The sequence below is a fragment of the Camelina sativa genome, chromosome 7, assembly GCF_030686135.1.
Source record: "Camelina sativa cultivar CO46 ecotype springtype chromosome 7, ASM3068613v1".
Taxonomy (NCBI): Eukaryota; Viridiplantae; Streptophyta; class Magnoliopsida; order Brassicales; family Brassicaceae; genus Camelina; species Camelina sativa.
In genome coordinates this window covers 33,440,750-33,456,594 of record NC_141886.1, presented here as the reverse complement: position 1 = coordinate 33,456,594, position 15,845 = coordinate 33,440,750, and the positions used below count along the sequence as shown (strand labels likewise).

Below are 15,845 nucleotides of genomic sequence, written 5' to 3'. Positions count from 1 at the left end.
AATACCTTACTAGTATATATGTTATTATTATTAGTGGGTGCCACTCAATAGTAACGTATTTTATTTGACTTACGTTTTGTATTATAGCGAATCGCACGTATTTCTCAATGTTATAATAATTTTAACATCTATTTTTTCATTGGTTGGTTTGTTATTGTTCTTTAAATAAGATTATTTGTCCGTTAGGAAGTATCAATTGTCAAATGTTTGCTTCTTCAGACAGATGTTCTTATATTAATCAATGATTGAAGCTGTTTTTATTATATATATGTATATACTATATATACTACGTACATTTTTGAAACATTTAGTTTTTGCAATACAATTTTGGGCTTAGAGCTGAAGGCATAATAAGCTGAACGTCCCAGCACGATAAGCATTCTTTTGGGCTTTAAGTGCAACTATAAACGGAACGGTCCAATTTGTAGTTGAATGCAGCAGCCTCACAGTTATAGAAACTAGATACTTTGGATAATGTGTGATTTTAAATGAAACTTAGCATTTTTACACCAGTACTTTACGTACGATCTTTTGTTAAAAACTTGTGATGTTAATGATCTTTGTCAGATAAAGGATAAATCACCGGTATGATTGTTCGGATTACAACTAAGAAACAAAAGACGCATATGGATAACACAAAATTCAGAAATACAAGTGGTTCTTTCCTAATTGCTCTACGACAACAATATTAAATAGTAGGAAAATAACCTAAAGCGAATAAGAGTTTTTTTTTTTAACATTTGATATTCTTATTCAAGAGATTACTGTATTGAAACTCTAATCAGGTTACTAATAATGAATGGAAGGTAGATTACTAATCAGGTTAGACTGTTAAAGTTATGGAAGTGCAGAATTAAATAATGATTTATTGAAAAATTATATGGAGAAAGAAATGATGATTTGGGTTTGATATACAACTACAACAAATTTAAGCTTTGAAGAATATACGGACCGGATAATTATATTTTTTGTGCGTGTGTGTTTTTGTTTTAATTCGATAGTTGTAGATGTAGTCCTTTCGAGCTAGCAAGTACCAATCAACAGATTCAGAGCTATAGAATTAGTGAAAATAATTTGAGCATTGAAAGCATATAGGAATGAAAGAAAGGTAAGGTTGGGTGGTCCAAATGTAAGCCATTATTGTTTGAATGTTTGGTATAAGAGGGGAACAAGGAGAATATCTATTTGACGTTTGTAGTTAGCAATCAATCTCTTGTCTTATGTCGTTTCTATCATATCCTAACTTAAGGAGTTGTGGCTGTGCACTATATAGTTAGTTAATTAGTATTTCACTTTTAATTTTACCAAATTGCTTTTGATTCCTAGTCAAACCTAAGAGTTTCAGATGTTTTACATGACTTATTAGTCAATTCTTTTTGGTTGACGACTAGTTTTGATTCTTTTTGCTTATTGCCTTCATGGGTTTCAGATTACCAAAACTCTCTATTCTTTTCTATCTTTTACACTACATACAAAAATTTCGTAGAAATATAGCCCTTCATCATCCATTCATCCCTTTAAAATATTAGTAATTAAGATTTTTTTTTTCGTTTTTTTTGTTTGAATGTCTTTTGTCAACTTCTAATTTCATACTGAACTTGATATGTCATTGATTAGTTCAAATGTAATACATAAAACAATATGATTTATTCTCGTAATTTAAAAATATCCATGACAGTTTTAGATTTTACATTTAAATTTAATATATAATTTTAAATATAACATGTTTTATAATTTAATTGGTTAAGAATATTGGAATATAAGTATATTTTATCAATAGCGAACAAATCTTCAAGTAAGAAAACATGACTAAATTATTTCACTATAAAATATTGGAATCTAAGTATGCTTTATAATATAGAAAAAGGCAAACAAAATAACAAATCTTTCAATAGTAGACAGAGGTGACGTAAAGCAAGGGAGAGAGAGAGAGTGAGAGATTGTAGTTTGTCTCCCTCTTCAGTGACGTCTCACAACCTCACCTTTTCTCCTTTATTCTCTCCTCCTCTTTTATAGTTTATTTGTTTTAATTTTATGGATACACATACATATAAATTATGTATACTAAACGTATGCATCAACGAGTTTGTATGGGTGTGTGTGCTTTTTGTTTGTAGTTTGTGTGTAAACATGAGGATGTGTGTATCTAATAGTGCAAAACCCTAGCCCCCCTACAAATCTGCGACTACCTAAAGGTCCTAAACCTTGGATTGTCTGGAGGTTTTTTTTTTCTTCTTTGAAATCGATTTCCTAGTCTTCCATTTCATTGTATAATTAAGTATTCGTCATTTTAACAAATATGAGAGATTAGGTTCATGAAATTATCTCTTTTTTGTGCAAACGAAATCATAGTTTGCTATTTTTAGTAGTTACCAAAAAGAAAAGGAGAGAGCAATATATTGTTGAAAATGAAAACAAAAATAGTACTAATGTTCAATAAGGACATAATGAAATTAAATGTCATATTACGCCAAAAATATTGTCATTTTATGTTGAGTTTGATATTTGTGGGTACGGTGATATCTTTCACGGGGAACCCTATGGCCCTACTATGATGTGAAGGTTACCATAATGGACATATATATATATAAACTATACCATCGCCATCTTCATTATCACATCTTCTTGAAGATGATATCAACATTCACCGTTATTGTTTCTGCGTGTCAAATCATAGTTGGACGGACCACGTCCCCGAAGATAGACATGGAGTAAAATGTATCATTGTTGAAGAGTAATGATACATGATGTGTCTTGTTTCCCTTATGATAAAAGTAATTATACAAGATGTTATGAGCAACAACAAAAAAAAATACTACACAACTTTTTTCTAAAATGGATTTTGGGCGCATCCTTGTCCATTTTGGAACGATTAGTCCGTTTCCTCTATATTTTCGGTACAGGAAATTGCAAATACCCTTTTTGTTCAAAAAAAAAAAAAGAAAAAAAAAAGGAAATTGCAAATACCCGTTTAGGACTGAACATTATATTCAAATGGGTTTAAGATTAACTGTAGATACCCCAAAATCCTCATATCTTAAACTCAAACCATCATACAATAGCATCTAATCTAATGTGGGATGTACAAAAGTGGGAATATATGTTAAATTATGTTAAAATGAGTGAACGAGTATGAAATAAATATACATATATAGGTTATTTGGAATATGTGATTAGTGACACAAAATTGTTTGACTAGTTTAGCAAGACACAATCGCATTTTTGGATTGTTCATGTCAAAGAAATAATTTTAACATATCAAAGAAATTTCCGTAGACTAATCTCAAAGAAATACAATGAAAGGTGTTATGATTTCTCTATAAATAATTTTCTCACTGGAGAAAGAAAAATTACTTTCTCAAACAACCATTTTCATCAAAATAAGAAACTAACAGGAACACATTAAAATATGTGGACTACCTAATGGAGCTACCACTAAACATGTGTTACATGACACACAACAATAGAGAACTTCAGTTTACAGGGTCAAGACTCCAATAATGTTTGGAATTATTACAAAGCATCAAAGCATATAGAATCTCCGAGACATGAATGAATCTAACTTTTTTCTTTGTCACATATCTAAACATCAAGCATCCCATTATAACACAACCTAGCTGTCTTCAACAAAATTTTCTTAAAGAGAGAAAAATTCAACTTCCAAAAAGTAAAAAAAAAAAAAAAAAAAAAAAAAAGAAAGTTCTATTTCATGTATTTAGTAGATATTTAGCAGATCAAGACTTCGGCCATCATCTTCATCATGATAGTCTGTTTCGAATATGTGCAAAGTAGTACGTACATATCTACCCAGTTTGTTTAGTTTTTGGTCAACAACTAATCTCTTCGATTAAAAACCAAATAAAATAGTAGTATCTTCTAACTTTTTCTCTTCTTGATGATTTGGAAATAAAATAGCTTTTCAAACCAGTCAAGAAAAGTAAGCATAACATAATGCAACACGATCTTTTATGTATTACCCATGAGATAATTAACTTTATTTCGCGTTTAATGTTTTGGTGATAACACCACCGGTCACTTAAACATTTACTTCTTCCAAAATTTACGTGGAGCTGTCAAAAGCTAGGATTGAATTTGAAACGAAACATTTAGCAAAAAAATAGATAATTTACAAGTATAACTATTGCTCTTGCCTCCTTTTAAAATTATATATATATATTGATTATTATTATATAGATTCTAGAATCAGATTCTCGATGGGATAACAAAAGAGCAAAGGTACCGAAACAAATACATAGTTTTCTTCTGTTAATTATTTAATACTACTACGCTATAAAAGCAAACAGTGTAGAGAGAGATTAGCCCTACTGTTTAAGAGGGAGAGAGTAGGGTCATTAGGGTTTTAGAGAGAGAAGACATTCGGACTGTCCCCACTTGCTGTTCTGTAGAATAAGATTATAATAACATATTTAAATCTTCTTTTTATTGATTAAATATTACAACATCTAAAAGAAGGAACCAACTTTTTTAATAAATGCAGATTATATGCTCTGACTTGGACTAAATAAAACTTGCAAGTAACAGTTTCAAGTCCCTTTGTTTTTTTTTTGTTTTTTATATAACTTTTCTTTCGTAGTAGTGATAAATGATTGCCCTAGAACCGATATATTCTCTAAAATCATACGTATTACAGCAGCATTAGTTACCTCCTTTGTTTGACTATCAGATATCGAGTTTCACATGAAGGGGTGTTTGGAAGAACTTGAGACAATCAGTTGAGTAAATTTATTTAGCTTTAGTTAGTTCTGTACGAAGATTTTATGAAACTTCATATTTGATCCATTATATAACAAGAGCAATTAAGATAAATTTCACAAAACAAAACATTTTATCAAATACTAATCTTACATTTTCACTGTTTATATTTTTGAAAATTTATCCCATATTTTCACTGATAATCCCTTGCGACAGCTGTAAAACTATTTTGATAATTACAATCAAAATAGTAGATAAAGTTACCGATACTAATCAAACTTATGATATATTTTATCAACAGATGATTGTTAGAATGTTTTGGCGCAGATGTTGTAGCAACGTCCTCAGCGTTAAATAAAAAATGTGAATGTTCTATAATCTCGTATCTGAAAAATCTGAGGATATTATTAGTCCTGTGAAATACGTTGAAATCTTGCTTTATTTTGATTTATAAATATTTTATTATTAACCCACTTGAAAAAATCAAATATATAATGCAATGCTCATAAGAAATGTATGAGTTCGGATATAAAACTAATAATTAACCATATAAAATACTAAACACATAATATTATTTTTTTGGTATAAGTTTGATCTTCAGTAGAAACTAGAAATTGAAGAAAAAAAAATTGTTTAGTTTCACCTTTGAGCACATCCAAAATCGTTTTTTTGTAATGATGTCTTTTCATTCTCCTTCCTGCTTTCAGATTATTTGTCCTATTATTATTATAGAGACATAAGTTTTCAACAATATAAAAAGTGTGATATATATTTAAATAATGTAATAAAAAGGCTTTACAACTGCAATACCATCCAAATTCAAAATTGCATAAATCATATTATCGACAAAAAAGTATATTAGAAGTTTTATTAAAGAAAAGAAACTGTGCAACTAAAAATAACACAAACCCATTTATGCGAGTACTGTTAATTTTAGTTGGATGTAGTTATAAGTCAATCAGTGTTTAATATTAAAACATCCAACATATGTATTATATTATAATGACTGAATAAAGAAAATAAGTTTTTTTTGGTGCACCCAAAGAAAATTAAGTTTTAATATAAATAAACTGAAGGTAAATGTTAAAAAAAAAAATGAAGCAAGTGAAATAAATCCAGTTTGGCAATATATAAATATGATTTGATGGGTTCCTTGTAATCTCTCTCTATCTATTAGTTTCTCAGTTATCTTTTCTTTGCCAGAAATGGCAGTGAAGGCAGTGGCTGAGGAGAGAGTTTTTTTTCTTTCTTTCATGGGGAAAGTAAAACTTTGCCTTGAAGATTTTCCCTCTACAATATGTTTCTAAGACTTTTGATTTTAACGAATCACTGTCCTTAACCTAAAAGCAAAAAGAAATAAGCTTTATACTGATGTCTTTGCTTTAACACAGATTACTTATAAACATAGGCATAAGAGTATGGGAATAAACTGTATATAGTCAATATACCCAATTTCCAAATAAAATTGTCATAGTGACAGCAAAATTAGCAATGCAGGAAATAAACGGTGTCAAAACATTATGATAAAAGTTGTGAATTGTCAGTTCTAAAATGAATATATCTTAACTATGTATACTATTTTAGGGATAAACGTGTCCCATGTCAATAACAGGTGTCGTGTCCTGTGTTGAGTCAATTTTACGTTCGAAGAAGTGCTAACAATTGCTAATATAGCCTCGTATATTATTGTAATATGCCTCAAAAAATTTGGTTACTGGTGTGAATGTGATTGATCATGTTTTGAATTGGCAAGAGGTCTACCACCTAATCTTGCAATCTAATGATCTATTGGAAAAAGAGGTCGAGAACATGGTAGTGGTGGCAAATACAAATGGTTCTCTGGTGTCTAAATGAACAAGCCGTCGGTTATTATTTTTTTTATAAAAAAGCAAGACGGAAAAAAAAAAAACCTTTTTGTTTTCTTAAATGTGTTTATTGAATTTTGGTTCATATAATTATAAATAATTGTCCACACTTTTATAGAGGCCATTCGAACTACTCTGACTAAACAGTTACATGTTTTACGGTATGATTATATCCAGTCGTTCATAATGACATTGACATTTGTCTTCTTCTTCTTAACCTCTACATAACAACATTTACAATAGTACTAAAACTTATCACAGTAATCAAATGTTAAATCACTTTCTTATAGTAAAAATTATGATATACTAAAGAGAATCCAATATTTTATAAACACATGCTTAAATTATGTGGAGATCTGTCAGTTAATTATTGAGAATCTAAGAAAGCTTTTTTTTAGTACAACAGTACTAATAATTTCTTCATATACTATATAAGTATATATATATATATATACATACATACACGTACATCTTATATGAATATACACAAGTGTACTTTTTAAACCACAATACGTATAACCCATCAGGAAGACTTTTGGGAATTCATGGTATGAAATAATCATACCAAATGACAACATTCGATTTGATACTCCCATAAAAATTTTCTCTGGGCTTTCTGAGGCACATTCCGGTTTTCTCCATTTCAAGAAATTGTAAATATAAACTGAGGTCCGGTTTATTACCTCACAAAAGAAGAACATATATAAATTACAATATTAATTTCCAAAAAGGCATAAATGAGAAATCATATTACAGCAGATGAACACAAAAGAGTTAAGAACCCACAGATCACACAATCTCTGTCCATGTCTGCTTTTTCCACTTTTTAAATATAAACTTATCCATCTTTTATTTTTATTTTTTATAATATAGTTTCCTTCAGATTTTATCTTCCTGGTCTCTCTCTTCTGCTGCTTCCCTCTCCCCCATAACTATCACTATTTAGAATTTTCAATGTGAAAAAAGAAGCTGATTGTTGAAGCATAAATCCCGGGAGACCACTTTTGCATTCTCAAATAATTAAATTAAAACTTTATACATATACACACCTATACACTCATATCTATTTACTCTTTTAGGGTTTCCCAATACACTTATAGTACTTTATTGTGTTTCATAATATTGATGATAAATGCTAGCTGTATTTAAATGCTCATCTTCTTCTCTTTTTCTTTTAAAAATTATTTTATTTCTTTCTCGTAGCTATATAGCAAAGCCAAAGTGAATAATAATACTAGTGAGAGAAAGAAAAGATGGAGAGTGGTTCCAACAGCACTTCTTGTCCAATGGCTTTTGCCGGGGATAATGGTGATGGTCCGATGTGTCCTATGATGATGATGATGCCGCCCATCATGACATCACATCAACATCGAGGTCATGATCATCAACATCAACAACAAGAACATGATGGTTATGCATATCAGTCACACCACCAACAAAGTAGTTCCCTTTTTCTTCAATCACTACCTCCTCCTCCCCAAGCAACTAAGAACAAAGTCGTTTCTTCGTCTCCTTCCTCTTGTGCTCCTGCTTATTCTCTCATGGAGATCCATCATAACGACGTCGTTGCAGGAGGAATAAACCCTTGCTCTTCTTCCTCCTCTTCAGCCTCTGTCAAGGCCAAGATCATGGCTCATCCTCACTACCACGGCCTTTTGGCCGCTTATGTCAATTGTCAGAAGGTGATGAGAGAACAAACCCTAAAAATGATTATTCTTAACTCTAATGATCCTTATTTGATAAATTTTTACACAAAGAAGAAGAAGAAGATTCTAGAAACCCTAATCACCATACTTTACCTTTCCTTTTCTTTTTACATACCCCTTTTACTTGATGTTTTAGTTTGATTTTGATATCTCCTTTTGTTTACTAGTTACTTAATCTAACTAAATTTACACAAAACAAAGGAAATAATTTTTCCTATTTTGAGAAAGTTTCAAGAAACTAGGAACAAAAAAAGAAAGAAGATTTTTTGAAAACCCTATTTTGTAAAGATCATTCTAAAAATTGTTTCAAGGCTTAAAGATCAGGACATATGTTCATATCTTTACTCAAGGATCCTTACCTTAGTTCAATTGATGTGTATATCTCTATTAATTTTCTAATTACACAATTGTTAAGGTTGGAGCACCACCGGAGGTTGTGGCGAGGCTGGAGGAGGCATGCTCGTCTGCGGCGGCAGCAGCAGCATCTATGGGACCAACAGGGTGTTTAGGTGAAGATCCAGGGCTTGATCAATTCATGGAAGCTTACTGTGAAATGCTCGTTAAGTATGAGCAAGAGCTCTCTAAACCTTTCAAGGAAGCTATGGTCTTCCTTCAACGTGTCGAGTGTCAATTCAAATCCCTATCTCTCTCCTCACCTTCCTCTTTCTCCGGTTACTCTCTCTCTCTCTCTCTACATCTCTATTTTTTTTATTCCTTTTTAATTGATTTTTTTTTCCATCTGAATTATGGCGTCAAATTAAACGTAAGATGAGATAAAGTTGTTTTTTTTCTTTTTCTTTGTGGGTTTTAAGAAAGATTTTTCCTCTTTTCTGATTTTTCTTGGGTTAATGCGCCTTTGATAGTTGTTGCTAGGTTTAGTGTCAGATTGTTATATATAGCTTACTAGGTTTACGTGTATAATCTATTATGTAGATGTTTTCATTGAACTAAAACAATTTGTTTAATGTTTCTTTTTTGTCTGTTTGGAATTGATTTCATTTTTGCTTGGTACAACAACAATCACTGTTCTTGTCACTATCTTCCCCGTTTGTTTTGGATCTATTTAATTCATCAAAAAGAATATCTGGACCTAGAGTCTGTTCCGCCCTTAGATCTATTGCTCAATATAGACATACACATGTTTTTTGTACGTATAATTACATATACATATGTCTACACAATGTCATATCACTCTTCTTTTCAACGATGTAGTTGAGTTTGTATATAGACACACAAACTCACACCTACTTCACTCGTTACGTTGAATAGTTTGGATCAGTAGCCTATTCATTTTTCATTTCTCTAGCTATACTATCATAGATCTTTTTTAACTTACACGAGATGTTAGGACCCATTAAGCAGTTTTTCCTGACGAATTTGGCTTGTTTTTACATGTTTAATCGAAGTAGGTTGTGGAGAGACAGCAATTGATAGGAACAATAATGGGTCATCTGAGGAAGAAGTGGATATGAACAATGAATTTGTGGATCCGCAAGCTGAGGATAGGGAGCTTAAAGGACAGCTCTTGCGCAAGTACAGCGGTTACTTAGGGAGCCTTAAGCAAGAGTTCATGAAGAAGAGGAAGAAAGGAAAGCTCCCTAAAGAAGCTCGCCAACAACTGCTTGATTGGTGGAGCCGCCACTACAAATGGCCTTACCCTTCGGTAACTTTCTTCCCTTATACTCTAATTAAATAACCATTTTAATTCTTATATATTGGTTTGATTAAAATGCACTTACATGATTGCATTATCCTAATCAAGATTAATGAATCACACGTATTTGGTAAATGTATACTGTTTTCGGTCTATCAGCTGATGACAACTTGATTCTTGCTTGAATACTTTTTGTTAGGGTCCGAATATTTTGTCAGTCTAAGTTAAGACAATGACCACTTTCTTCCTAAGGCTAGCTATACGCTTATACCATAGCTTAGCCTACACTTTAAAATCATAACTTTGGAAAGCAGTGTACATGAGGCAATTTCCCTATGGAATAGTAGCTTGTGCATTTAAAACACATATGATCAACCCTCATACAGTATGTGTTCGAATGAACTAAATTGGAACACAAAAACGACCCTGATATTATGTAGCGTAATTACCTAAGCTTGTATGGTTTAGATCGAACTTAATTTCTCGTTCATGTCTAGCAAACCGTTGATGTGGCTGTAATCATAGGAATGACCCTATATTTTAGAGCATAAGAATACAATATTCTGAATGTTGATTTTAAAATATGATGATTGACTCACAATTTTTCTGGCGTGTGGATATGAATCGGCAGGAGCAACAGAAGCTGGCGCTTGCGGAATCAACCGGTCTGGACCAGAAACAGATAAACAACTGGTTCATAAACCAGAGGAAACGTCATTGGAAACCATCGGAGGATATGCAGTTTGTAGTAATGGACGCAACACAGCCTCACCATTACTTCATGGATAATGTCTTGGGCAATCCTTTCCCCATGGATCACATCTCATCCACCATGCTTTGATCATCGATCCTTTATAACGTTATTTAATTATATTTATTTTCATCAAAACAGCTTATAATATGTATAACCTATGGTTGTCGGTATACTTAGGAACATACGTAACATGTTCCGATTCGATGAACAAGCGTTTAATGTTTCCCCTGATTATGAATGATTTGTGGTGTGTATCCTTTTGTATTGTTCTATTAATATGTGAGATTACTATTGCTATTATAATGATAGTAAAGCTTTTTGATATATTCTTTTGGACTTGACCACCGTTTTGAGTCAATTCGGTCACGAATTTGAACTTGCATCGCAATATGTCAGTCGGCAATCAAGTTTTTAAAACATAAGTAGAGGTGATAAAAAGGTTCAATAAAACTGATTTGGCTACCAATGCTAATGTAACTAAACTGCATTTATATATATATAGGGACCCTTATATATATATATGAAGTTAAAACCATTGATTTTGATTACCTTCTTACATTTTAGGCAAAACTTAAATCGTCATGAGGAATTATACAGGTGCAATCCATAACTCCTCGAAAAATTAACCTAACCCATCCTAAAATAACATATTTATTTTGGTAAATAACATTTATAAAATCTCTTTCAATTTGATATTTATTTATTAGTTAATTTTCAAATATTTTTATTGATTTTTACTTTTAAAATAGTAATGAGGAATATTTGGCAAAAATCTTTAGTGGCTAATAATTTAGCTTTAGATTATTGTAATAATTGTTACAATAAATTTAAGGTATAAAAGTATAAATTAGTGTATTAAGGTAAAAACGAATATGATTTTTTTCTAAATAAACATATTTATATATATATATATTTCCTGAAAAGAAATTTTATTTATAAAAAAATATTAATATATTCTTTTCTTTTTGTCGTCTGCTTAATATATTTTTTTTTAATGTTAATATATTATTTTAAAACTTAATTTTGTTGGACAATTTTAAATTCCCATATCATGCATGTCCTATCTAAAAATCAACATAAAATATTTAAATATTAGTAATGTCTAAACCATTGAAAAATTAGTGTGAGTTATCAAACAGCCGGAGGTGTAGAAGATCTTTAAACTTACTATGACATGAGCTTCAGCGTTGACCATCATATAATTATATAAAAGATCATTCAAAAAAATTGTTAATCCGGTTCCCAATATTAATGAGCCGCTACATCCTCTTATAATCAATAGATTTCCAAATACGTTATAATAGCAAGAATGTATTTTCACTTATTGTACAATTTATTTCAAACGCAATTGCGCAGAGCAAATGAAATCGACCGGGATTTCTAAATCAATATCAAAATCTAATCGTATGAATATCATAACTAATTTTCAGTATCTTAGTTTCAACGACTTTATTTATTTATGTTTTCCACTTGCATTTATCCTATGGTTTGAAACTTGTAATATTAACCATATTGATTGCATTTTACATTTTCAAGTGCCCATTATCCCAAACTAGTAGTGTCATTCTCTATGAATCATGCTACTTTATCTGTTTGTATTAAAAAGTGCCTGATTGAATTGATCAGGTCATGTAGGAACAAGGTTCAAGTCTATTTTGTATCATGGTAGCCGCGGTGACTCCTAATTCCCAAAGATCTGGTCTACCCCAAACCGACCCATGAGTGTCCCAACAAGAAAGTGTCGGCCCAAACTTAATGTTTTGAAAGATTTATATATCCTTTTAAACGCTTTCGGCAGCATCTTGACAAACACATGAATTATCTTAGACGATTCAATACAAAAGCATTCAGTATTCAGCATTGCCGAGAGAATTTTTTTACATATGTATACGCTTATAAGCTTTTCAAAGCCTTCTTCAATTGTCCCCACATCATCTTCGGTTTTCAATAGCCATAATTTTTCCCATCCAAAGACAAGACTTGTTTCAGTTTCTGCATAGCCACAAACTTTTCTTTTCCACTTGATCTAACCTGAAACTGGAACACCATCCTTAAATTAGTGGAACTAATCTGATATCAATGTGTATCTCTAGACAAGTGGAGACGCAACAGTAGTTATTGTCATCGGCCTAATCGCATTTAGTTGGCCCCTATGATACACATTTTATTCCAGCACTAAACAATTCTCTCTGGTTGTGAACGATGAATGATGAATCTATCTGAATCTAACAGAATTGGAATTTGATTTCAAGATCGGACTTCTCGAGACTTAAAGCAATGCATCAGAGAGGAACTAAGAGAACTATGGACCGAAGATAAAACGGTTCAGCCTCAAGAGTATGCTCCAAGTAATGATTTTGACCACAAACTAAACCAAGCAATGATTCAAGAAATCAGTACCTCTTTATTCAAGATCACTTTCTGTTCTTGCTTCATCATCACTTTCTTCGCATATATCCTTGGGAGGATCATACACAATCATCCCAGGGAAAAGCTCCAAGAAATCATCTTTCACCTTCTCTCTCAACTCAGGATAAGGAGCGAGTCCTTTCAACATAACACGAAAAGGCAAAGACAGAGGCCGGTCAGGAGAATCTCTCATCTCTCCATACAATCTCATCGCTTCCAACGGAAGCTCGTTGTCCAAAAACGCTCGAACAAGGTCTCCAAACGTATGTTGGTCGAACAAAACTCCTTCTTTCTTTAAATCTTCCCATACTTTCTTGGTTTCATCCACTTTCTTGTTTCTTGCAAGCATCATGAGCATGTCTCTGTAGAAAAACATATCCGGTCGGTACCATATCTCTCTTCTTACAACTTCATAGAGCTGAAAGACAACATTTTAAACTCAAATCAAACATCAAGAGCAATGTGGCTAAACATTGACACAATCAAGAAACTACTACACATCCAAAACTTAGAACTGACGATATAAACTGAACCGAAGTTTGGCTAATTCGATAACCGGTTTGGGACAACTTAACCGAAATTACTTAAATGTTCTAAATTTAACGAAAACCAAACTGAAATTTACCAAATTTTCATCCTAAATATAACCGAAATCTCTGAAACTATTGAAAAATGTCAATTTTCCAATAACCAACCAAACCAAATTAAGATTTCGATTACAAAATGATACTTAATTTCGGTCTAATTCAGTAAATCATTTCCAAACCGGAACAAACCAAAATATTGGTTCAATGGTTTTATTATTTACCTTCATACAGAGGAAAACTTGGTTTTGTCTCTGAAACTCAGCAAGAACAGAAACGAGATCGGATCTAAGGAGACGAGCGACATGAGAAGAGATGAATCGATCGAGTCGGACCAATTTGGTTTGCAGACGCTTGAGCTCTTTGGCAGCGATCAAACCTTCTTTGGTCATTTCCTTCTTCCGTCTCCATATCGATAAGCTAGGGCTTGAAGCAGGTCCCGATTGGTAGGTACGAGCCGAATCAAGACTAGTTTCTCTCGAACCAATATGGCGAAGAAGATAAAAAACGAAGCTTTGATGAATTGAGGATTTAGGGTTTTTAGCTCTGAACATCTGAGAAGAGGTTTAAACTATAAAGATTCTTTGGTTCTGTTCGATTATATCAGTATAATTGGGCTCAATGATTATGTTTTCTTGAACAACAGATTGGCCCATATGGCCCAATAAGAAACATGACAATAAATAAATTAATTAATTTGTGCCTAATGCAACTATTCATATTTTTTTAATTATATTTCCACTTTTGAAAAATATAGTTACTTTTTTACAACTAAAATATACAGTATTGTTCAATTTATATCGGAAGAGATTAGGTAAAAAGCGAAAGAAAAGAAAAAAGTTGTTTAATTGGATGGATGTTTACAATTGAATATAAAAAGTTGATTACATTGGATGGATAACTTTTTTACAACTAAGGTTTCGTTTTGTCACCCAACAAATACGACATTTAATAAATTATGGTTTAAGAGCTATTATTTTTGGGACAGCCTACAGGAAAAAAATTGTTATGCCAGAAGTTAAAGTTGTAGAGGGTACTTGTGACTTGTGACTAAATATCTAAACTATCAAAATGGAATAATCCGACAACTCGTAGTTATGGTCTTTAGTATGTAGGAAGTAAAAGAAAACTCTAAATTCACTTGCATGGTTTCGTTATATCTAAACTAAATTTGTAAACACTTCTAGTCTCAAATATTATAAGATTGTGAAACAATACAATATAATATAGATTTCAATTGCAAATAAGAAGAATGATGCCTTTACAACTTGTGACTCTAGTACAGTAAACATTGCTGAATACTGATGATTACTGAACAAAATTCACAAATAAAGGAAGACAATAATTGCTTAACAAAAACTCTAAAAGAAAAGAAGCTTGGTCGGTCTCTTGATTTCTCTCATTCTTCAAGTCTTGGTTAGCTTTGAAGACACTTTCGTCATCTCTCTACCAAAAAATATCGGAATCGGTACGTTTCTTGGCGAAGGAGCAGCACACATCGTGACCGAACCATCAAAAAAGTCTCCTTCTGGAGTCGTCGGTGCTTGAACCGGATCAGGGTTATGAGATTGCGGTTTTCTGGTATTAAAAGGTTTGAAGTAGGGTTTTTGTGAAGGTTTCTTCTTCAAGCGCAAAAGAGGAACAACTCTTTGAGGAACATGTAAAACGGAGTCACGACAGAAGTGGTGGTAACCAAATCCGTGTGGCGTAAGAAACGGAACAGCAAAAAATTCACGAACAAGGTAACGGTGTATTATCGTCATCGACATCTTCAAGACTTCGAGAGAGATTTTGAGGGTCGTTTCAAGAACAGAACAGCAGAGTAAACTTTTCTTCTTATGGATTCTTCGTCTTCGTCTTAGACTTTTAAAACGAGACAAAGCTTTAATCGATTGATTGTGAGAAATAATGAGAGGGTTAAAGGGTTATTTATAATCTTCGTTGAGTTCTTTAACTTGGATTTGGTTTTTAACAAAAAAAAGGAAACATGTCGTATTTTCCTTGTTGTTTTTGGTTTCTAATTTTTCCGTTGTAAACGTTTTAGGGTTGTCCTTCAACGAAAAAAAATTGGAATTGGCACGTGTCTCGGCCCGTTTAGGCCCAATAATGAATGAGATGAGAAGTTAATTAATTGTTTTCTACACATTACATTAAGGAAGG

At 32.1% G+C, this 15,845-nt stretch overlaps 3 protein-coding genes across 4 annotated transcripts; 1 reads left to right on the top strand and 2 right to left on the bottom strand.

Moving 5' to 3' along the window:
* The first annotated feature begins 7,426 nt into the window (after positions 1 to 7,426).
* On the top strand, positions 7,427 to 11,018 carry LOC104703840 (homeobox protein SHOOT MERISTEMLESS-like). Its single transcript, XM_010419927.2, has 4 exons — positions 7,427 to 8,260; positions 8,700 to 8,955; positions 9,694 to 9,947; positions 10,570 to 11,018. The coding sequence occupies exons 1-4, from the start codon at positions 7,832 to 7,834 to the stop codon at positions 10,777 to 10,779; spliced, it is 1,149 nt and encodes a 382-aa protein (XP_010418229.1). The 5' UTR covers positions 7,427 to 7,831; the 3' UTR covers positions 10,780 to 11,018.
* A 1,476-nt stretch (positions 11,019 to 12,494) lies between these two features.
* Positions 12,495 to 14,276, bottom strand: LOC104703839 (pentatricopeptide repeat-containing protein At1g62350). Of its 2 annotated transcripts, none has more exons than XM_010419925.2 (3): positions 13,910 to 14,276; positions 13,093 to 13,519; positions 12,495 to 12,729 (listed from the first exon to the last, which is right to left on the bottom strand). In XM_010419925.2, the coding sequence occupies exons 1-2, from the start codon at positions 14,237 to 14,239 to the stop codon at positions 13,097 to 13,099; spliced, it is 753 nt and encodes a 250-aa protein (XP_010418227.1). In that variant the 5' UTR covers positions 14,240 to 14,276; the 3' UTR covers positions 12,495 to 12,729; positions 13,093 to 13,096. The 2 variants fall into 2 exon arrangements, with proteins under 2 accessions (XP_010418227.1, XP_010418228.1); XM_010419926.2 differs by having other exon boundaries at positions 12,495 to 12,723; positions 13,910 to 14,264.
* An 815-nt stretch (positions 14,277 to 15,091) lies between these two features.
* LOC147941985 (uncharacterized) lies at positions 15,092 to 15,448 on the bottom strand. The gene has a single exon (XM_087458706.1). The coding sequence runs from the start codon at positions 15,446 to 15,448 to the stop codon at positions 15,092 to 15,094; it is 357 nt and encodes a 118-aa protein (XP_087314832.1).
* Positions 15,449 to 15,845: the final 397 nt, after the last annotated feature.

Coding starts and splice junctions, on each gene's coding strand:
- LOC147941985 (XM_087458706.1), bottom strand. CDS start 15,448: ATGACGATAATACACCGTTACCTTGTTCGTGAATTTTTTGCTGTTCCG.
- LOC104703839 (XM_010419925.2), bottom strand. CDS start 14,239: ATGTTCAGAGCTAAAAACCCTAAATCCTCAATTCATCAAAGCTTCGTT. Junction 13,520..13,909: donor AAGTTTTCCTCTGTATGAAG/GTAAATAATAAA, acceptor GTTGTCTTTCAG/CTCTATGAAGTTGTAAGAAG.
- LOC104703840 (XM_010419927.2), top strand. CDS start 7,832: ATGGAGAGTGGTTCCAACAGCACTTCTTGTCCAATGGCTTTTGCCGGG. Junction 8,261..8,699: donor CTTATGTCAATTGTCAGAAG/GTGATGAGAGAA, acceptor ACAATTGTTAAG/GTTGGAGCACCACCGGAGGT. Junction 9,948..10,569: donor ACAAATGGCCTTACCCTTCG/GTAACTTTCTTC, acceptor ATGAATCGGCAG/GAGCAACAGAAGCTGGCGCT.